Below are 23,091 nucleotides of genomic sequence, written 5' to 3' on the forward strand. Positions count from 1 at the left end.
TTCACAAAAGATGATAACTTCAACAATCAAAGTTCCATCATTAAAAGTAGACTGAAAGAAAAGGGGTACCCGTGCTGCCTTATTAATGGGTCCTACAAAAGAGCAAAAATTGGAAATCCATATAAAAAGAAAAAAACAAATAATGATCCCTATTACTTTTGCCAGAACTTCATTACTACATATAATCCATCTCATACCGTTATAAAAGAAGTATTGGAGAAATTACTACTCCAAGACCCCTTATAACATCCTACAGAAACTAACGACTCACTTTCAGAAGGGCATGGACACTAAAAAATATTCTTTCCCCAAGCAAACTTAAAACCAGGAAGCCATCTCATCAGCAAATTCAAATTTTACCTAGTATAAGAGGCATTTATAAATGTGGTAAAGGAAAAAGCAAATGTTTCAATAAAAAGAAAGGGGCAGTTGCTATCAAAAGTGACATTCCCAATTAAAGGGGTTGTCCCGCGAAAGCAAGTGGGGGTATACACTTCTGTATGGCCATATTAATGCACTTTGTAATGTACATCGTGCATTAATTATCAGCCATACAGAAGTTATTCACTTACCTGCTCCGTTGCTGGCGTCCCCGTCTCCATGGTGCCGTCTAATTTTCAGCGTCTAATCGCCCGATTAGACGCGCTTGCGCAGTCCGGTCTTCTTCGTGTTGAATGGGGCTGGTCGTGCTGGAGAGCTGCTCCTCGTAGCTCCGCCCCGTCACGTGTGCCGATTCCAGCCAATCAGGAGGCTGGAATCAGCAATGGACCGCACAGAAGACCTGCGGTCCACCGAGGGTGAAGATCCCGGTGGCCATCTTCGCAAGGTAAGTAAGAAGTCACCGGAGCGCGGGGATTCGGGTAAGTACTATCCGTTTTTTTTTTTTTCAACACATGCATCGGGTTTGTCTCGCGCCGAACGGGGGGGGCTATTGAAAAAAAAAAAAAAAACCATTTCGGCGCGGGACAACCCCTTTAAATCTTTTAGCAATTGTTCCACTAACTATGTCATCTATCTGCTAGAATGTTTCTGCGGATTGCGAACTACACAGTGCTTACCCACCCATTAATCAGCATAGTTCTAACATCACCAATGGTTTCTTAAAATGTAGTGTCTCAAGACACTGCTCAATAATGCTCAATTGTGATTTTAAGACCTTTACTGTTACAGTGGTGGAGCAGACACCATTAGGTGCAGAAAATAGATTTGAAACCTGGAAAAAATGTGAGATGTATTGAATCTATGGATTAAATTCTATGGCGTTTATTCCCAATACACTAGGATTAAGTGAAAGCCTAGAAAATATTCATGATTAATTTTTTTTCTTTTAAATATGCAACAAGTTTAGCTATTCACGTTACATAGAGTCCATGCTTCTCTTAATACATCCCAGAATTGTGTTTGCCTTTTTGGCTGCGGCATCACATTGTTGACTCATGTTCAGTCTATGATCTATTAGTATACCCAAGTCTTTTTCACATGTGCTGCTGCTTAGCCCAATTCCTCGCATTCTGTATGTGCTTTTTACATTTTTCTTGCCCAGATGTAGGACTTTGCATTTCTCCTTGTTAAATACCATTCTATTAGTCACTGCCCACTGTGCAAGCTTTTCTAGATCTTTTTGGATAATCTCTTTCTCTCTCCGCTTGTGTTCGCTATCCCCGTAGCTTTGTGTCATCGGCCAGTTTATTTGTGGCATCTCCAGCAAATACTGCAGTGCTGGGATGAAATTTTGGCTCAACCATAGGGAGTCAAATACCATCTGTATAGACGTTTTCTATTTGTTTCCAGATGGTTTGTACAACGGGAAGTTTTAAGGTTGAGTTGAAATGCTAATGACCACTTGTGTTCACTGAAGGATTCTTGGAGGTCTTGCTCCCAATTAATTTGGAAGCAGAAGGTAGATGGAGAAGTTTGCGATGTTAATGCTATATAGGCTTAAGTAGAGCCTTTAGCCTGAATTCCACAGTTATATAAAAAGGACTCATATTTAGAAAGTAAGGTTGTGGGCGAGGAAGCAAATGACGACAGAAAATGGCGATGCCTCTGGTACGCCATATGTCGCCATATGTCTAGGTTTGTATCTGGGATTAAAGATGGATCATCTTTTGGGGTATTTTGATTATTTGGAGAGATAAAGTAGGGGGGAAGGATGTTTTTAGGGAGCCAGGGAGGTGGGAAATTACTTAGTCAATCTGTAAACTCATGACAGTTTACTCCGGACATGATATTGATATATCAACATGTACTGTCAGAAGTTTGGCGCCCTTTAATAAAGCCAACCTGGTCTATACCTACTGAACTTGGCATGATTTTTGATACTCTGTTTGCCAATATTTTAGCATATTATATCCACATTTAAGAGGGAGATGGGTCTAAAGTCAGAGGGGTAGCCTGGGGTTTTGCCCAGCTTAGGTACAGCAATGATAAGTGCTTTTGGCATCTCTTGTGGTGTATGTGCATTTTTTAGCTATTTTATTAACTACTCTTGTTAAGTAAGGGGGCTAGGGTTAGCCTATGGGTTTTGTAATACTTATTTGTGGGGCCATCAAATTCAGGGGATTTGTTAGATTTAAGGGTTTGGATAGCTTCAAGGACTTCAGCAGAATTGAATGACTGGGATATGGCATCCAATTCGGCGGAAGATAATGTGGGTAAATTTAAAGGGGCTGTCCCGCGCCGAAACGGGGTTTTTTTTTTTTTCAACACCCCCCCCCCCCTTCCCCGTTCGGCGATAGACAACCCCGATGCAGGGGTTAAAAAAGAACACCGGAGAGTGCTTACCTGAATCCCCGCGCTCCGGTGACTTCTTACTTACCTGCTGAAGATGGCCGCCGGGATCTTCTCCCTCGGTGGACCGCAGGGCTTCTGTGCGGTCCATTGCCGATTCCAGCCTCCTGATTGGCTGGAATCGGCACGTGACGGGGCGGAGCTACACGGAGCTGGCATCCTGCACGAGCGGCCCCATTGAGAAAAGAAGAAGACCCGGACTGCGCAAGCGCGGCTAATTTGGCCATAAGACGGCGAAAATTAGTCGGCTCCATGGAAACGAGGACGCTAGCAATGGAGCAGGTAAGTGAAAAACTTTTTATAACTTCTGTATGGCTCATAATTAATGCACAATGTACATTACAAAGTGCATTAATATGGCCATACAGAAGTGTATAGACCCACTTGCTGCCGCGGGACAACCCCTTTAAGTTATGCAAGAAGGACGTTATCTTATTACATGGGGGTTGGGTCATAGATTTATCACTAATTAGGTTTAAAGGATTTATAATAATTCATTAACAATGCGTTGGAGGTCAAATATTTTGACATCTCTTGTATATATAAAGGGTATACGCAATTGAGCTGCCCTGCGGCTAACAGCGTTTTACCCCTGTTATTACAAACTCTAATCATTTTATTATTTTTTACTATGTTATCCCCATAATTCTATTCCATTAATTTATAAATTATTATTATTTTGTACTTTTCATGCCATCTAAAAAACAATTGTGCACTATACTCCTAGTATACAATCACGCTCATTAAGCTTTGGTTTCAGATAATTTGAGTTGTCATCTATATATATTAAATAATTATATCAATGCCATGTTTCCCTGAAAATAAGACACTGTCTTATAATTTTTGCTCCAAAAGAGGCACAGTGTCTTATTTTTGTGGGGGAGGAGGGGGCTTATACTCACCTGCTCCGTGTCGTCCCAATGCCTTGCGATGGTCTCCGGTGGCGCTTCAGCAAGCTGCAGTGTCCTCCGCGCTGACATCTCAGCTTCTTTCTGGTGACGGGGCTTTGAATACCCCGTCTCCAGAAAAGCGAGCTCTGTGATTGGATCGAGCGCCAGCCAATCACAGCCGGAACTCGATGAGCCAATCACAGCCATTCAGTGATGTTATTCATTGAATGGCTATGAATGATCGAGCGCCGGCTGTGATTAAATTGGGTTAAGTTTCTTTTCTCAATGATCTTCTTGGTCAAAAGAATTGCGCCTTGAGTCAATGTATTTTGTTTTTCTGCAAGGTACATTATCACGCCTCGCTATATACGGTGGTGAAAAGTGGATGGGCAGCACCTTAGTCTGCCATAAAAAAAGAAGAAAATTCTGTAAACTCACACACCGAGCAGAAGTTGCTCCACCATTTTTTCCTTCACTCCACCATGTCTTGTCCACTTTCCTATGATTTGTATTTCTGGTTCCATGTTTTGTCCTTGTCTTTCATGTTTCCTTTCATTCTTCATGGGTTTCACATCATCTGTTGCATTCTGTCTCCTGTGTGTTTTCCTTCTTTTTCATGAAAGGTCTCATGTTTCCTTCTTCAATCTGTCCCTCATGTCTCTTACACACCTTCTCACATATATTGACCATATCTCCACAGAATGCTCGCTCCAAGGCCTGGACATAGTCTTCCTTATCGATGGCTCTAGCAGCATTACTAGTTTTGATTTCCAGACAATGTTGGACTTTGTCACCACAGTTATGGAGGACTTTAGTGACAGTAACGTTCAGGTAATGTGGCTTTTCATCATCATTGTGTCTCTGACCATCTGTATAAGTCTGTATGATGGAGGATATTATGACTAAACTGGAGTGCAATAGTCCTTCATATGTACTCTACATGGATCTGTATGCTGGGAACATTGTACAGATATATACACTAAACAACATGATGGCGATAATAGCAGGAAGGCCATCATCATCTATTTGGGAGTTGGGAGGTTCACACATTGCATCACCATGGACTTTTCCTCTGCTCTTCTCTTTCTTACCACAAAATAGCCTTTCATGTCTGGTTGACCCATTTTTCCCCTCTTCTCTCTCCAGTTTGCTCTCATGCAATACTCCAGTGTATATAAAACACATTTTAATTTTATGAACTTCTCAAAGATAAGAAACCCTAAATTACTGACACGGGGAATAATCCAACAACGGGGAACAGCAACACAAACCTGCAGCGCCATCATGAAGGTCATGTAAGTGCTTCAGCTATATTTCTACTGTTCACTCTCCTCTAGATACAGTCATGTTAACAGCTGATGGAAAGCTGGGTCCAGCTCTATAATTTACTGATTACAGACAATGCTCTAATATCAAGTCAAATCGAAAAAGTGCACAGAACCAGATGCTGCCACACTGCAGCCTAAAGACAGAGACCAGGTCTACTAGATGCACAGTACAATGCTGGACTGCTGTATCTCATCCAGCCATGTGTGATACAGTCTGCTTAGTCACTGTATTTAAACCTATCATGTGAACTACTGTCTGCTGAGCAGCCATATGTAATCCTATCATGCACAATACAGCCTGCTGTATCCCTCTACTGACCTCTGGTTCAGCTTGTGTGCAGAGGAAGGCACAGGTGATTGCAGCTCCAAGCCAGGGCCTGAGGTTTTACTCTCTCTTACCCAGGGTAGGGTGAGGTCTTGGGCTATGGTTAGAGAGAAGCCCACTACGCCCATTCTGCGGCCTAGGCCAGTGGATGTATTACAACCGGCTACCCAGGAGAGACTAAGATCCATTAGGAGGCATACTGATGCGTCTTCTGCAACCCCTCCTGGAAACCATGGTGGCTGTCAGGCTAACCACGTTGGTGTATGGCAACCTTCTGGGACCTTGACTGCAAGGAATTCCAGAAATGGCTCTCCAGAAGCCAGACTAAGTGGTTCTGGAGAAGACCTGGTCCTGGCATCGAGAACTACAAGCACTGCAGTCTCCAGGATAGCTGCAAGAACCCACGACTACAGTGAAACCGGAAGCACGATTGCAATTGATTTCTGCTTGTGGGCAGGGGAAAAAAAATCACTTTTCCATAGCATGCTATAGCAGGTATTTGCTGCGGAATCCAGGAGGCGGACGCTCGCTCCGGATTCCGCAATGCAAATTGGGCCATGTGGAGGTGGCCATAAAAGGGAGAGAAGACTAAAAGGACTGGTAAATAGGCTCAACACTCTAAATATGGTGTAAATTGGAGATCATAGATAGTGTAGTGAGAACTTCTCTTTCATTGAAAAACGTGTAAAGCCAGCATGTGAAAAAGCATTTCAGGTGTCACACCCCTTCTTCAGTTTGGCTGGTTAAAACATACAAACAATTGAGGACCTAGAGATGACAAAGTCCCAAGTGTTAAAGGGGTTGTCCCGCGCCGAAACGGGGTTTTTTTTTTTTCAACCCCCCCCCCCCCCCCCCCCCCCGTTCGGCGCGAGACAACCCCGATGCAGGGACGTAAAAAAAAAACCGCTCAGCGCTTACCTTAATCCCCGCGCTCCGGTGACTTCTATACTTACCGGCTGAAGATGGCCGCCGGGATCCTCTTCCTCCGTGGACCGCAGCTCTTCTGTGCGGTCCATTGCCGATTCCAGCCTCCTGATTGGCTGGAATCGGCACGTGACGGGGCGGAGCTACACGGTGCCCCATTGAAGAAAGCAGAAGACCCGGACTGCGCAAGCGCGTCTAATTTGGCCATTCGACCATTTTAGACGGCGAAAATTAGGCGGGCTCCATGGAGACGAGGACGCCAGCAGCGGAGCAGGTAAGTGAAAAACTTTTTATAACTTCTGTATGGCTCATAATTAATGCACAATGTACATTACAAAGTGCATTAATATGGCCATACAGAAGTGTATAGACCCACTTGCTGCCGCGGGACAACCCCTTTAAGTATTTCTGGGATGCCCAGTGCTGGGTAGACCAACTGTACATATGGCAGATGTGGTGGGTGGTTTGGCATTGGCGGCTCCCCTAAATTCCCAGTGGTGGGTATTGAGAGGGGTATTGCCCAGAATCAGGCCACTCATGTGGAGCTATAAATGTGTCAACAGGGAGCAGGGTTAAAGACCTTTCTGTGAGTACAGCTGGAGGTTCCATTTTAGGCCAGAAATGTTTTGACAGGAATATAATGGGTATGGTGGCAGGGGATGGGTTGGAAAACCGTCCTGTGGGTGTGGCCAGATGTCCCAATTCCTGCATTAGTAAGGTTGTTCAGGAGGTCCAGTAATGTTAAAATTAAGCACAAGACGCCCAATAACAGCTAAATAAGGCAGCACGCAGTAAATGGGTTTGTTTAGAGGAGGCTATCTTTAACCCCTTAATGACATGTTCTATTTTGGGCTTAAGGACGCAATGATTTTTGGCGGATTTTCTTCTCCATTTATCAAGTCATAACTTTTTATTTTTCTGTCGAAGCGGCCGTATAAGGGCTTGTTTTTTTTATCGGTGCCACTTTTGGGTACATTTGACTATATTGTAAAACTTTTATTTTTTTTTTTTTTATGATAGCAGGGAGAGAAAACGCATCAATTCTGCCATAGATTATTATTTTTTTTTTTACAGCGATAATCATCTAGCATAAATTACACAATCCATTTTTTCTGCGGGTCGGTACGGTTACAACGTTACCAAAATCCTTACATTTTTTTTTAGGTTTTTCCACTTTTCTGCAATAAAAACCCTTTTTTTGGAAATCTTTTTTTTTTCTAAATCGCTGCATTCAAAGTCCTGTAACTTTTTAATTGTTTTATGTACGGAGCTCTGTGAGGGCTTATTATTTGCGAGACGAGTTGTAGTTTTTATTGGTAGCATTTTGGGGTACATACGGCTTTTTTGATCACTTTTATTGCGTTTTTAGGGAGGCAAATTGCTAAAAATGTGCATTTTGCCTCAGTTTTTTAGCGGTTTTTTTTACGCTTTTTTCCGTGCACACTCAAAAGCATGTGCAGATTATTGTACGCATCGTTGCGGAAGCGACAATACCAAATATATGGGGTTTTAAATTTTTTTTACCTTTTTTTATGCTATTATGAGAAAAAGCATAAAAAATGTTTTTTTTACATTTTTTACATTTTTTTTTTAAATTCATTTTTTTATTTTTTTTTTCACAAAACTTGTGTCCCCCTGGGGGCCTTTGACCACAGTACTGCTGATCGCTATGATAAGGCATGACAGAGCTACTGCCCTGCCATGCCTTATTGTTTATACAGCGATCATAGGCATTGGCACTACAGGACGCCAGTGTCTGGCATCCTGTTGCCATGGTGACAGGCCGGGTTCTCTGGATAACATCGTGAGAGCCAGCTGAAGACAGAGGGAACGCGCTCCCTCTGTGAACTCTTTCCCTGCTGCGGTCTACTTAGATCGCGGCAGGGAAGGGGTTAACAGCGGGGGGCCAGCTGTGACTGACAGCCGACTCCCGCTGCGGGATAGCGCGAGATCATATGTGATCTCGCGCTATCCCCAGGACGTAAGTTCACGCCCTGGAGCGGGAAGGGGTTAAGAAGCCAACCCTGGGTCACTCTTCTGCAAACATGGGGGAGGTACCAGGGGCTCTCTGAACCACAACGTGCCTCTTACTCCCCATCCGAAGAGGAGAGCTTTTACTGGTCTGGTTGCATAGAAGGGTAAAAATTATATGGAAAACATGGAAGACAGTTAAAATTATGAAGGAGGGAGCATTATAATGAGTGGTGTGAGAGTCTAGGGGAGTGGTGAATTCAAATAGTTCAATGTTAAATGTGGTGGTGCCTGCTGGTGAAGAAGTATTTGGCAGAGGTAAGATAGAAGGCACTAAATGTACAAATGTAACTAGTAAGGCAAGAGTGACTCGTATGAGAGTGTCTGGAAGAGATGTATCTGCTGGAGTTGTGTGTGGTGATTTGGTAAGGAGTAAGGGCCCTGATCCATCTGTCCTGTCCTGGCAGCGGTGGCTTCTAGGAGGCAAGGGGGGTCTGGTGGTGGCTACAGCCAGGCAAGGGGGGTCCAGGAGGAATCTGGTCGGTCTTCGATTGGGAAGCAGTAATGCCTGCCCTAACTGTGGTAGGATGGTGGAACTTCTCCTTGGGATGGATTTCAGGTCGAGTGACATCTTTGTCCTTATTCACCCCTTTGGTACATCCTTGTTTGATGTCAGCTTCATGAGACCAGGCGGGTTTGAGCTCTTCTGGTCAAAGTACGAGCTGGCTCAGACAGACGCCAAGTGGTGGGATTTTGTGTTTCAAGCAATTTCATGCCAGAATGACACTAAGAGAGTGACCGTTTTCACTAATAACAAATCTTTCTCTTGTGTTGACATCTTGATTTGGATGAGTAGGTATAGGAATATTCTCCATCCTCCTCAGAAAAACAGGAACGCGCATGGTATCTGTCAGAGGCCTGGACTTTTATGGCAAAGTTGAAATGTGCAGGTAATTCTATTACCCACATCCTTTCTTCTATGTTCCTGGGAAGGAACAGAACTGTGGTTTACTACCAGGGACAGCCGAAGGTTTGACTTAGGTGTGGTGACCAACACATTTTAATGCACTATGAAAAGTATTGATGTGTGCAATGTGTGGGGGGATCATCCACCCTCGTCCTGTAGGGAAATTTGGCGTAACGTGTGGTGCTTTAGGGCATCCATTCACGGTCCCTTCTACTTGCCAATGCTGGCAGGCGCAGATGGAATATCAGCAGGCCCATCCATCTGGAGGCGAGGCTGGTGGGGATGAGGAGGAGGATATTCTCATGGGATGTCAAGAGTTGCGTCTTATTTATCTAACCCATTCAAGGTGAGGGTTAAAGACCTCTCCATAAGATTTAAGCCTTACCTTCACACAAATTGGGAAGTGGTCTTTGAAGGAGACTTTAATAATGTCACAAGACTCTGTAATAGGAGAGGTTCCAATGACCGGCTGGACTATGATAGCGTTGCATTAAATAGCATAGTTAGTGAGGCATGCATTGTGAATGTCCACATTCAACACACTCCAGGGCGCACAGGGTTCACTTACTTCAAAGATACTAATTGTGAGTCTAGGATAGATAGATTTTCGATGAGGAAACTTCGCCAATTACTTTTTTCTCTGAAGGTTACAGAAAGCCCTCAGATGGAAAGACGTTTATGGAAGTTTAATTCATCCTTCTTGGCAGAACTAGAAATAAGACATTTCTTTGAGGATTTTCTTCAGAGCTAGGAACCACAACTGGGCCTATGCAGCAGTAAGTCCGAGTAATGGGATATGTTTAAACATTGGGTAAGAAGGTTCTTCCCAAGCTTTTCAACCTCAGAAGCCTGAACAGAAGGCATATGTATCAGTGCCTGAGGATACTATGGGAGTAGCTATGAGGAGATCTTCAATGTGAAATGCTTGCTCAAGAGATGGTTTTTGAGAGAGATGTTGGAAACTTCCGCTCGTCTGACCCCTACAGGAACTGTAAGATGTCAGTGAGCTGTAAATTGGTCTCAGGTTTGTTAGACAGTACGGTGTCCCTGAAAAAGTCCAGATCATGGATCCTGAAGGTTTTCAGATCATTTTACTCACATCTCTTGGGTAGAAGGGAATTTAGTTGGGACAAAATCTCTGCTTTCCTGTTAGAAACCATCCCTGAACCAGTAGTAGATCCCTCTCAACATTTTAATGAAAGCAAGTACAGAAGAGGAAGTTAGACTGGTGATATGATGGGCTTAGGTCCAAAAAGTCACCAGGGTCAGATGGCTCAATATCTGAGTTTTATAAAGCCTTTTTGGAAGTTTTAGTTCCTCTCTTGACTGAGGTTTTTAATGAATGTCTATACTCAGACATTCTGCCTGAGTCAATGAGAATGTCTGCCAAATTATTTAGTCAAAGGGTAAAGATCTGTTCCGTATTGAGAATTGGTGTCCCATAGGAGCTCCTCAATACAGACAAAAGGATTTTGGTGAAAAAGTGTTTCAATAAATTGGTAAAATTTTGCCCCAGTTTCTTTCTGGGGCTCAGCATTGCTCTATTTCTGATCGAAGCACATTTAACACCATTCTGAGTGTCCAAGAGGCTGTGGAGCAGGGCAGGGCGGGTCACTGGAAGGGGTTTTACTTTCCCTGGATCAGGTGAAAGCTTTTGATTCAGTAAATCATGAGTATCTTTGGTCTGTCATTTTGAGATACGTTCTGCCGGTGGGATTTGTAAATTAGTTATAAACTTTGTAAGCTGAAACTTTGTGAATGGTTGGGTTGGCCATCCTTTTGGGGTTTGGCCTTGTGTCCACTAGGGATGCACTCTGAGCTCTTTGCTTTACATGTTAGCTGTTAATTCCTTCCTCAGAAGAGTGGATGGAAGATCATTGGTGGGGGTAAGGATGGACCTAGAGGTGTCGGGCTTGGCCACGAGGACAGTGGCATATGCTGATAATGTAACTATATTTATTTACTCTGGAGAGGAGGCAAGGTGGTTGATGTCGGAGGTTGACTGCTCAGAGGTCTCCGGGTCAAAGAGCAATCGAGAAAAGTGTGGAAGTCTTTGGCTGGGAGGGGGAGATCCTGATTTTGATCTTCCGAACACACTCTCAGAACACCAGGACTCCGCTAAGATTTTAGGCATTGAATTCAACCAAGGGAATTGTGCTGAGAAAAACTCAGAAGGCAGATTGAGGAATGCCGATGGATCGATGGAAAGGGTGATCTTTGACCTTGAGGCAAAAAGTCTGCTTGATCAAAACCTACCTGCTCCTTTTGTTAATATACTTGGGAAGTCTATGCATTTTGCCAGAACCTCTTTGGTCGTGGGTCTACAGCCTGTTCTTCCAGCATTTATTGGAAAATAGGTTGAATCCAGTCAAGAAGGAGGTTACTTACTATACAAGGAAACTAGGTGTGTTGGGTATGGTCAAATCAGTGGTATTCTTAGTGAATACCTCTTTGAAAATGAATATCATAAACCTCTGGAAAGAGAGGGATCCCCCATGGGTGTCCTCTTGCAGGGGATGGTTTCAGCCTTTCTTCCAGGAATGGGAGACAGGAGGACTTGTGAAGAATTTTTATACACCGCACGGACATCTTCTGGCTTATGCTGCGCAAGCTCTAAAGGTTTTACACCAATGAGGTTGACTAAATGGGAAGTCAGGGCAATGGCTAGCCACGTACTTGACCAGAGGGTTTTTACAACTCACTTGCAGAGTCCATTGGCCCTCAGAGACTGCCCAGGTTGGGATTTGAGGGTAGATTTGTTTCTTTTAAATTCAGTAAGAATCCCCTTGAAGTATCGGGACTTGATCTGCTGCTGCTTCCATGGTAAGCTATATGTAGGGAATAACTTGAAGTATAGTGACACCAAGGAAAGGGGTTGTTCCCAGGAGGCATGTTGCAACACTCTGGAGAGAATGGAGCACTTCCTGCTTCATTGTCCCTTTAATGTAGAGGTGTATAAGACAATTAAGGGCTTCCATTAGTTGGCCTGGCTAGCTAACCTTTCCTATGCTTTTTGGTGTCATTAAGTGATCTAGGTGGTCTGGACTACTGCCTCAAGGATGAGGTAAGTAGGAACACTCTCAATCACCTGGTTTAGGTGCGTTCTCTGGAGTTTGAGAGGTCGGTTAAGTCTAGTAACTCTTTCCTGGTGGGCTAAGTTCTTTCACCCAAGCTTTTTGTATTTTAGGTTAAAAGTTGCGTGAAAGGCTTATGGGATTCAAACCAGGGCTTAAGGGCTGGAGTTCAAAAGTATTGGCTATATTATTTGTGATATAAACATAATAATATAGTAAGTCTTCTCTGAACTTGCTCCAATTTGTTGATGTCTTTTTTAAATTGGGGTTCTCAGACCTGCACACAGTATTCCAGATGAGGTTTCCCCCATCTTGAATGTGCTTTTTAAATTATTCTTGCCTAGATGTCGTACTTTGCATTTCTCTTTGTTAAATAAACACCATTCTGTTAGTTGCCGCACACTGTTCAAGCTTGTCCAGATTTTTTTGAATACTCTCTCTCTTCTCTAGGGTTAGCTGCCCCTCTTAGCTTTGTGTCGGCTGCAAATTTGATCGGTTTTCCCTCAATTCCCTCCTCCAGATCATTCATAAAAATCTTGAAAAATACAAGGCCCAGGACAGAGCCTTGTGATACCCCACTTGATACATTCTTCCACTTAGATGTGCAGCCATTTATGACCACTCTTTGAGTACGATCACTCAGCCAGTTGTGAATCCACCTAACAGTTGCCTTGTCAATCCCATATTTGGTTAGTTTTCAATAAGGATGGTATGAGATACTTTGTCCAATGCTTTACTAAAATCTAGATGTACTATATCTATCGCGTTTCCCTGATCAACCCAGTCAGTGATCCTGTCATAGAAGGAAATTAGATTAGTCTGGCATGACTTGTTTGTTACAAACCCATGCTGGCTCTGGTTAATTTTCATCCAAGTACTTGCATACATGCTGTTTAAATCATTGGTCAACCAATTTTTACAAAAGTCACATTACTAAAATAAAATGTCATTTCTTATAAATTTTTATGTGCTCAACACGAAGATGACAGTTAAAATGCAAAATTGGCTCTAGTTTTTTATCTGCAATAATTGTTTATATCACAAAATGCATGCCAATAGTAATAGGCCTATGGTTAATACCTGTAAAAACATAAGTCATAGACTCAGATTTATTTGCCTGTCTCTTGTACAGCTGTTTTGGAGCATCTCTGTGTAGTGTCTAGCAGTAGTCAGCCAGCATGGTAGTAGACCATTATCCATGGTATCTTTGTTCCATTATTGCGACATCCTGATGAAAATGTTCGCCATGTTCATCACTAACCATACCACAGTTGTCTGGAAAGAAATCTAGATGGGAATAAAGTGGATCTTTAGAGACATATTGCTACCAAGTGTCTGATACTTCCATCAGCAAGTCTTGTTCCTTGTAGTTTTCTGCCCTAATATTTCTGAGAAAGTTTGTAGACACTAGGCAAAAAGCATTCCATGCTTGTTTTGCATCACCCTGTAGCAAGTTGTTAAACCGATCATCTTTGAAGAACTCCCTCTTTAATCTTTGCCTTGCTGAGCTGAGGGAATTGTTCATGAAGGTATCAGAAAGCTAGCAAAGTTCGGTCCATGGCTTTCATGAAGTTCTTCATCAACCTTAGTTTAATGTGAAGGGGTGGTAGTGGGATTTTGTGAACCTTGACCAGAGCTGGGTGCTGGATATTCTTCTCTCCAACTGCTACATTTTGTCTGCGAGTCCATTCCTTCCGCAAGTAGTGCAATTCCCTTACTCGGCTATCCCACTCACATAAGAAACACATGTATTTTGTATATCCTGTGTGTAAGGACTGTGGATGTGGAAGCACTGTGTCAACGGTAGATGAAGATCTGATCCAGCACGGCTGAGAGCCAACCCCAGCGTGGGAGGTAATATACCAGATGAACAGCCCTGTATATAGATGGACACTAGGGAAGGTATCTTGCCCTGAACTGATAACCAGGGGAGGGAGACCCCTCCCTACAAGCAGAGCACTCGTCCCAATAAGGTCGAACCCATGGTCTTCCTCTAGGCGCTGACTTACCCTTGTGGGCCAGAACACCTAGAGGACAAAGATAGAACAACACCGGGGGAATACAGAAACAAAGGCGGAACACGCAAACAATGATAACCAGAGAAGCAGACAATGGGAAAAACAGACCACAGAGTACACGAACGAAGAACACAGAACACAAGCAGAACGCAAGGTAGCTGCCAAAGCAGCAGCTGGACATGAAGTGAAGGGAACAAACTCTCAACAACACTGCAGCAAGGTCAGAAAGCCTGGGGCAGCTATATAGGATGGTTATTAAAAAAGGAGCATCAGCTGAACAGGAGACCAGAAGCTATTAACCCTAGGAGTGCTGGAAGAAAGTGAATAGAATCTCAGGGAACAGAGAGAATGGGACGATGCACATATTTGCCAGACACAGAAGCAGAAGATTGTGTTTGAACAGTGCACCTAACACTGTGGAACTGGTCTCAATGCAGACGGAATGTTGGAGTAGAGTATTCTCTACTTCTTTTAATTCATTATCCCGCCAGAAAGATGAGGAACCAAGCAGAAGTAACAGTCATTTGTGTGGTTGCTTGGCTCTCTCCAGACCATGGGTTCTGCAAATGGCATTGATGGTCTTTTGCAATTCAACCACTGTGAAAGCTGTGTTGTACATGTAGCACAGCATATATGCGGGGCCCAAGACTTGCCTTGGTCCCCAATCTTGTATCCGAAGTAGAGATGATATGCCTTCTTTACTTTAGAAGTGATACTTTTCTTCTAATTGGCAAATGTCACTACCCACAAATATAACAAGAATTGTCCACAGTATTAACACACTTTTGAAGCATTAGTGTTCTGTATTGTAACAAAATGGATAAAATAATAGTTTTATGTAACAGTAGCTTACACTGTATCCCACGAAGTCTGAAATATTTTAAATGCTCAACCTTTCCGACTGGGCTTTATATAGTACATTAGACATTAGGTGTTGATACGTACACTGGTAATGTGGGAGTTAGTATGGTGTACCTGTTATGTTGGGGTTAGGTGTGAGGTAATGAGCTCAGAGGCAGTGACTGATCACATGATGGTGACATCATCACAGGTCCTGTAAGCACACAGCTGCTGTCTGGCTCAAACTGCAAGTGTAACTGTAACTGTAAGGATGTTGTTTCAGTCCTACTAGATAAATTTACACTGTGAAACACAGTAAGTGGACCTTTTTAAGTCAGTAACAATTTCATTGCTGACCAGTAATTGGCTAGAAGAACTTTCCCGGTATAGATGTCAGGTTCACAGGTCTGTAGTTTCCTTGGTCCACCTTCTTTCCTTTTTTTTGTATAAATGGGATACATATGAATGGTTATGGCAACCAGCCCAGTTTTTTTCTCCTGGTTATTCCCTAATTTTTTGTAAATATCCTCATTTTTGCTTTAGACAATTGAATTTTAAAAATTTGAGTTGGTATATTATGTTCTTTGCAATTACCCATTTTTTTTCTCACCCCTTGCTATGCTTTTTACTTTTATAATAAAAACATCTGCTGTATCTGCTATAATATTTCTGCCGACCCCGCTCTATCTAATCCTATCATGTGTGATACTGTAGAAAAGGGTTGAGAACAGCCCGACATGCCCCAAACTAAAGGCCCTTTTAGACGCAACGATTTTCGCTCAAAAAAAAAAAAAAAAAAAAAAAAAAAAGATCGCTCAAAGCCATCTTTTGAGCGATAATCCTTGTCTTTCAGCGTGCTGAAAGATCAGCGATCAGTTATCAGGAATTCACAGCGGGATACAGCTGGTGCTGTTATTTCAGCTGTATCCCACTCCCTAAAGACAGGCGGGGTATGAAGAACAGAGCGGTCCAGCTGTGTTCTTCATACCCCACTCGGAGCGCTCAGCTGTATAACAGCCAGGCGCTCTGAGCAGAGAACAGCTGGATGAAGAAGACAAGCGGCCCCACTTGTCTTCTGCATCCCCCGCTCGGAGTGCTCGCTATATAACAGCCAGGTGCTTCGAGCATGGAACAGCTGAATGCAAAAGACAAGCGGCCCGCTTGTCTTCTGCATCCCCCACTTGGAGCGCAAGGTGATCGCTCAATGTTTGAGCGATCACCTTGCAAAAAGTACACGACAATTATCGCTCAAAAATCGCTCACAAGATTTTTTGAGCTATAATCGTTGTGTCTAAATCAGCCTTAGGGAAATGCAGCAGACCGTTATAGTGGGATACTGTCTGCTGCCCTTTGTATCTAATCCTATGTGGTGTTTGCTGAGCCAATGTATGTAATCCTATCACGTGGTACTGTCTGCTGAGCCACTGTATCTAATCCTATCGTTTGGATACGGTCTCCTGAGATAATGTATCTAATCTTATGTGTGATACTGTCTCCTGAGCTGTTGTAGCTAATCCTATCACCTTATACTGTCTGCTGAACAACAGGGATTTCCTGTGCAGTTTATCACCATCACTGTTATCTATTGACAGTAAAGAACTCTTTGATCCAAGAAAAGGCGCCCGTGAAAATGTGGAGAAGCTATTGATAATTATAACAGATGGAGAGTCCCGTATGGATGACACCACAGCAGCAGATTCCACTCGAGAGGCCAATAGGCTTGGGGTGCAGCGCATCGCTATTGGGGTATTTATATGTTGTGAGCTCATAGACTACACCGTTCTTTTATCAGCGCTGTCCAGACTTGTCTTTCCCTTGCCCTATAGGTGGGTAATGCCTTCTCCCATCCTCTGGCCAACGATGAACTGAAGTCAATCGCCTCCCTGAAATCTGAAGATCATGTTTTCAAAGTTACTGATTTCTCGGCATTGAAAAGTTTACATAAGACGCTAGAAGACAAAATCTTCTCTATTGAAGGTAACATGATTGTGTGGTGTGTAAGAACGAAGCACAAGTGTCCAACAATTGTTTTTAGCTTCCTCCTGCTCTTCTACTACTACAACTACTACTCAGGAGGTTCTTTTCCATCTTCCCCTCATCTGTTCTTCTCCACCTTTTTCTCATCTGACTTCTTTCCTCCCTCGGCACCTGTTCTCCTTACTGGTTTTCCTGCCTTCATCCTCAGCATGTTCTCCTTCACCTCATGTCTTTATGCCTTCATCCTCATCGGTTCTCCTCTGGTGCCATTCGTCTTTCCCCATCTGTTGTCTTCGACCTTCACCTCATCTGTCTTTATTCTTACATCCTCACCTGTCGTCCTCCACCTTCTCCTCAACTGTTCTTCAATATTTCTTCATGCGATCTTCTTCCTCCCTCTTGCTCTTCGTTCTCCTATCTTATTACCCTTCCTGTCTTACTGTCTTGTCCCTTTCTTATTACCAGGCATGCAGTCTCTTAGTGGAGAGAAGTTTCAGATGGAGGTGTCACAGGAAGGACTCAGTGCACTGCTAACACCAGTAAGGAATGATTAACTGCACATTTGTCCTGTGTATTCGATGCACTGTAATATGGGGATATCTTCCTGTGGTATAACCAGATGTGGTCATACACTTTCATGATGAAACCTGTGCAGCCTCCACTGTATATTTTTATACAGTGGGAGTCAATGGCAGATGCTATATAGGCAAGTATGCAAAAACAAAAAACCCAAAAAGTTTCCCTACACTCATTAGAACAGGCATCGCCTGGTGACCACTGACATCCAATAGATCTTTTTTTCATTTATATGACAAAAAAAAAAAAATTCCATAAATGCAACGCGTTTCGACGCTCTAGAGTGATTGTATCAAAATTAACAAACCACTGCCATAACACTGCCATTTATATAGCATTAGTAAATCTTACAATGGAAGTCTTAGATGGCTGCAGGCTGAAGCGGTGAGGTCACCTTCCGGGATCAAAGGACTAAGTTGGAGGGCCAGCACGCAAAATACGTGCTTTGGAACGCAATGATACTGGGGCCGATAGAAGAGCCAGGCGTGCGTTCTACACTAGTGTGGTGACGTCATCGCCCGGTCCCGGCCTCTGCAACCCTACAAAAAAAACTTTATCAACATCTTTCATTCTTACGTATTAACAGCATATTATAGATATTATAAGCATTAATAGAATACATAAACAAATAGCGTCGTCATATATGTGATATAAACAATTACTTGTTACAGTTCCCACATATAAGAGAATATCTCCTACTGCATAATCTTAATAACACGCACTTTACCTGCAGCTAAAATACTAAATAGAAATAAATGATTTATTCTGATTTTAGTAACATATTCAGATAGTCAAAAAACTCATCCATAAAATCGTCCATATTGAATGCATAAATCAACCGTTAATTTAACCGTTAAGTTAATTAATTATTGCATGACGAAAGAGAAAATATCTTAACCCCTTAACGACCAGCCCATAGCCTTTTTACGTCCTCCCGAAGTGGGCTTTATTCTCTGAGGACGTAAAAACATGCGTCCTACAGAGAATAAAGCCCCTCGTGCTCTGGACGTGACAGCTCCATGCTGTCGGTGCCCGCAGGTAGCCGACAGCATGGAGCTGTCATCCCGGGCTGCGGGGACCCCCCCCCCCTTCCCCCGGCAATGCGATCGGCGCTATCCAATCGATAGCGCCGATCGCATAAACGTTTAAAAAAGTGCAAAAAAAGTTAAAGATTCAGCTGCCCTGGATTGGATCCATCAGGGCAGCTGAAATTACTCACCCGGGTCCGCCGTACTGCTCCCCGCTCTCCCGCTGCTCCGGGCCCCGAAGCCGGTCTTCTGAGCATGCGCGCCAGGCGGCATTACGTCAACCGCATGCGCAGAAGACCCGGAGCCGCGGGAGATTTAAAATCTCCTGGCTCCCAGCTCATGTAGGTAGCCGGGAGGCAGGAGATGTCAGCGGGGACCGCGATCGCCGTTATCCAATGGGTAACGGCGATCGCGGAAAAGTGCAAAAAAGTTTTTTAAAAAGTAAAGTTTCACCTCCCCTCATGGATCGGATCCATGAGGGGAGGTGAAAATACTCACCTCAGGTCTGCCTGTGTCCCCGGTGTTCCGGGACCCGAAGTCCCCCTCTGTGCACAGAGGGGCTCGAGCCCTGGGAAATTCAAAATCCCTCTGCTCCTGGCTGCCATGTGTAGAAAAAAAAAAAAGTGTAAAAAAGTTTAAAAAAAAATAAAAAGTTTTAAATTTTAAAAAGTTTTTTAAAAAGTTAAAAAGCGTACGTTTCATCTCCCCTCACGGATCATATCCGTGAGGGAGGATGAAAGTACGTACATAAGGCTCCCGTATATTTACGTGCGGACCTTACCCCAGCTTCCGCGCACACGCCCGTTGCCAAAATAGCGGACGCATGCGCAAAAGCTGTGGATTGCCAGGATAATTTAAATTCTCCCTGCTCCTGGCTACAAAACGTAGCCAAGAGCCTGGAGATTTCACGGAGGGCCGTGGTGAGCGGTTCCTGGTCACGTGTTCGCCGTTATCCAATAATGGCGATCACGTAAAAGTAAAAAAAAAAATTTGAAGTTTCATCTCCCCTCACCGATGCAATCAGTGAGAGGAGATGAAACTTTTTACCGGAGGCCTGCGTATTTGAACCCCGACGCGATCCTCCTTCGTGAACCTTCCCGAATTCTGCACCTGCGATTGCCGGCAAAATGCCGGACACATGCGCAGGAGTCGGGGAGCCCAATTTAAAATCTCCTTGCTCTCAGCGACCAACGGGTGGCCTCGTTGAGCGGTCACGTAATAAAAAAGTAGCGCTCTAACATAGGTCTGTCTCACATGACTGGATAGGAATTACGGATTCCGCATGCATCTGATCCGCGGTAATACGCAGATCAATCGCATTGGATTACACAATTCCGCTCACATTAGTGGGTTGCAATTATGTAATCCACTCGCAGAAAAGAGAACGCAGCAGGTTCTATTTTACCGCGGATATCCGCAGCATAGAGCCCATTGTGCTCCGAGGTCGCGGATATACCCGCAGCCCATATGCAACTACGTTGTATACGGGCTGCGGGTACCTGCGTCATCGCTAAGCGACGGTGCGGGAAATACAAACAACAAAAAAGGTGTACTGTGCATGACCGCCTGTGTAAGTACGCAGTTATGCGCAGTACATTACGCAGCCGTACGCAGGGTCACAGCCGGGCTCACAGATGGGATCCGCTGCGGGCCTCCGCAAGCGGATTCCACCTACGGCTGCGTGAGCCCGGCGTTATTCAGACCGCTACCTGTAATACGCAATTTACAAGAAGCCCCGGGAACGTTCGCCTTCATGCAGTTCCAGGAGCAGCTTGTTCATCGCCTTCTGTGTGAGACCGCCGCACCTCATCAAGCTTACGGAGACTCACGGAACGCCACTTTTTACACCCCATACCCACCACTGAGGTCAAGAAATGACCCCCAAAAAGCATGAGAGGAGGGGGGATACACTGTTTTATAGCCCCATGTACCCATCCCAACCAGCCTCCGTAATTACCCCCGTCTTCGGAAATACCACACAGTTCACATTATTACTTTTATCTAAGATTTGCGAACGCCGAAAAGGGCGCGGAGTGTGTGGGGGAGGGGGGAAATTTTTAGGGAGTCAATTTTTATTCCGTACAAATAACAATGGGGCCTGGAATTTATTCAGTTGTGCCCTGAAATCCAACGGGTGTTCCCTCCTTTATAGGCCTTGCCATGGGTCCTGTAAGTAGATGAGGGCCACAATGGGTATGTTTCTGAACACGGGACAAACGGGGGTATTCATTTTGGGGTGAAAGTCTTCATTCCTATGTATACTGTACAAAAAAACAGTTTTTAAATTTAAAAAAATTGCCAAAAAAATTGAAAATCGTAACTTTTTCCTTCTGCTTTGCTTAGATTCATTCAAATACTGTGGGGTCAAAATACGCAGTACACCCCTAGATGAATTTGTTAAGGGGTCTAGTTTTCAAAATGGGGGTTCTTTATGGTTTTGGCCGCTCAAGAACTCTACAAGTGGGCAATGGGGCCTAAAAGGACTTCAAGCAAAATTTATGTTCTGAAAGCCACCGATTACTCCTTTCATTTTGGGCCCCGTTGTGCATGCGGACATAAGATAAGGGCCACAATGGGTATATTTCTGAAAACAGCACAAACAGGGGTATCCATTTTGGGGTGCAAGTCTTCCTTCATATGTGTGCTGTACAAAAAAAGCTGTTTTTAAAATTACAGAATTGCCAAAAAAACAAACATTCCTAATTTTTTCCTTTTGCTTTGCTTGAATTTATTCAAAAACTGTGGGGTCAAAATACGCAGTACACCCCTAGATAAATTCGTTAAGGAGTCTAGTTTTCAAAATTGGGTCATTTGAGGGGGTTCTATATGGTTTTGGGCGCTCAAGAACTCTACAAGTGGGCAATGGGGCCTAAAAGGACTTCAAGCAAAATCTATGTTCTGAAAGCCACTGACTACTCCTTTCATTTTGGGCCCTGTTGTGCATCCAGACATAAGATTAGGGCCACAATGGATATGTCTCTGAATACGGGACAAACAGGGGTATCCATTTTTGGGTGCAAGTCTTCATTCAGATGTGTGCTGTACAAAAAAAGCTGTTTTTAAAATGACAGAATTGCCAAAAAAAAACGAAAATCAGAATTTTTTCCTTTTGCTTGGCTTGAATTTATTCAAAAACTGTGGGGTCAAAATACGCAGTACACCCCTAGATAAATTCCTTAAGGGGTCTAGTTTTCAAAATGGGGTCATTTGTGGGGGTTTTCTATGGTTTTCGGCGCTCAAGAACTCTACATGTGTGCTATGGGGCCTAAAAGGACTTCAAGCAAAATTTCTGTTTTGAAAGACACTGACTACTCCTTTCATTTTGGACCCCTTTGTGCACTCAGATATAACATTAGGGCCACAATGGGTATATTTCGGAACACGGGAGAAACAGGGGTATCCATTTTGGGGTGTAAATCCTCATTTTCATGTAAACTATAGGAAAAAAATAATGTCTTTAAAATGACAGATTTGCAAAAATATGAAATTTTACTTTTTCTCCTCTAAATTGAATTAATTCCTGAAAAAAAACGGTGGGGTCAAAATACTCATGACACCCCTCAGTGAATACACTAAGGGGTGTAGTTTTTAAAATGGGGTCATTTGTGGGGGTTATCTATTATTCTGACACTCATAAGCCTTTCCAATCTTGGCTTGGTGTAGGAAAACAAAGTGTTCCTCAAAATGCTAAAAAGTAATGTTACATTTGTACATCTCCTAAATGGTTAAAAAAAAAAACGAAAGTTTTTCCAATGTGCGCCCAAAATAAAGTAAACGGATGGAAATATAAATATTAGCAAAAATTTCTATATTATGTTTGCACATATTTAAGATATTTCAGTTGGAAATGTGAAAAAAATGACGATTTTTTTCAACATTTTCCCAATTTTGGCGCTTTTAATAAATAAACACAAATTCTATCGGTCTATTTTTTCCGCCTAGATGAAGTACAACATGTGGCGAAAAAACAATGTCAGAATCGCTTGGATATGCAAAACCTTTCTGGTGTTTTTCCATGTTAAAGTGACATGTCAGATTTGCAAAATTTGGCCTGGTCATTAAGGCGCAAACAGGCGTGGTCACTAAGGGGTTAATCAACATTCTGTTTTGATCAAATCATGAATAAAAAAAATTGACGCTCACGCCCCCTACAGCTAAATGAATTATAATGGATTACATACTAATATGAAAAGCAATAATCATGAATTCATCAAAAAATAAAAATATTCATAAAATCATCTGTATTAAATGAATAAATACCACGTGTAGTAATTACAGCGGTAGCATGACGAAAAATAGATATCTTATTAACTAGAGATGAGCGAGCACGCTTGTTTAACCCTTTGCAATCCAATTTTGGATTTAGGGTTTCCTAGGGGAGCT

The 23,091-nt window shown here is 43.2% G+C and overlaps 1 protein-coding gene across 1 annotated transcript in view; it reads left to right on the forward strand.

Moving 5' to 3' along the window:
- The window catches only part of LOC136577312 (integrin alpha-M-like), a 76,212-nt gene that overhangs the window by 28,108 nt on the left and 25,013 nt on the right, over positions 1 to 23,091 (forward strand). Inside the window, exons 6-10 of the mRNA XM_066577182.1 lie at positions 4,381 to 4,511; positions 4,827 to 4,975; positions 16,720 to 16,873; positions 16,954 to 17,104; positions 17,570 to 17,643. Coding sequence (XP_066433279.1) covers positions 4,381 to 4,511; positions 4,827 to 4,975; positions 16,720 to 16,873; positions 16,954 to 17,104; positions 17,570 to 17,643 — 659 coding nt within the window. The remainder of the gene's footprint in view (positions 1 to 4,380; positions 4,512 to 4,826; positions 4,976 to 16,719; positions 16,874 to 16,953; positions 17,105 to 17,569; positions 17,644 to 23,091) is intronic.

Source organism: Eleutherodactylus coqui, chromosome 8 (assembly GCF_035609145.1).
Source record: "Eleutherodactylus coqui strain aEleCoq1 chromosome 8, aEleCoq1.hap1, whole genome shotgun sequence".
NCBI lineage: Eukaryota > Metazoa > Chordata > Amphibia > Anura > Eleutherodactylidae > Eleutherodactylus > Eleutherodactylus coqui.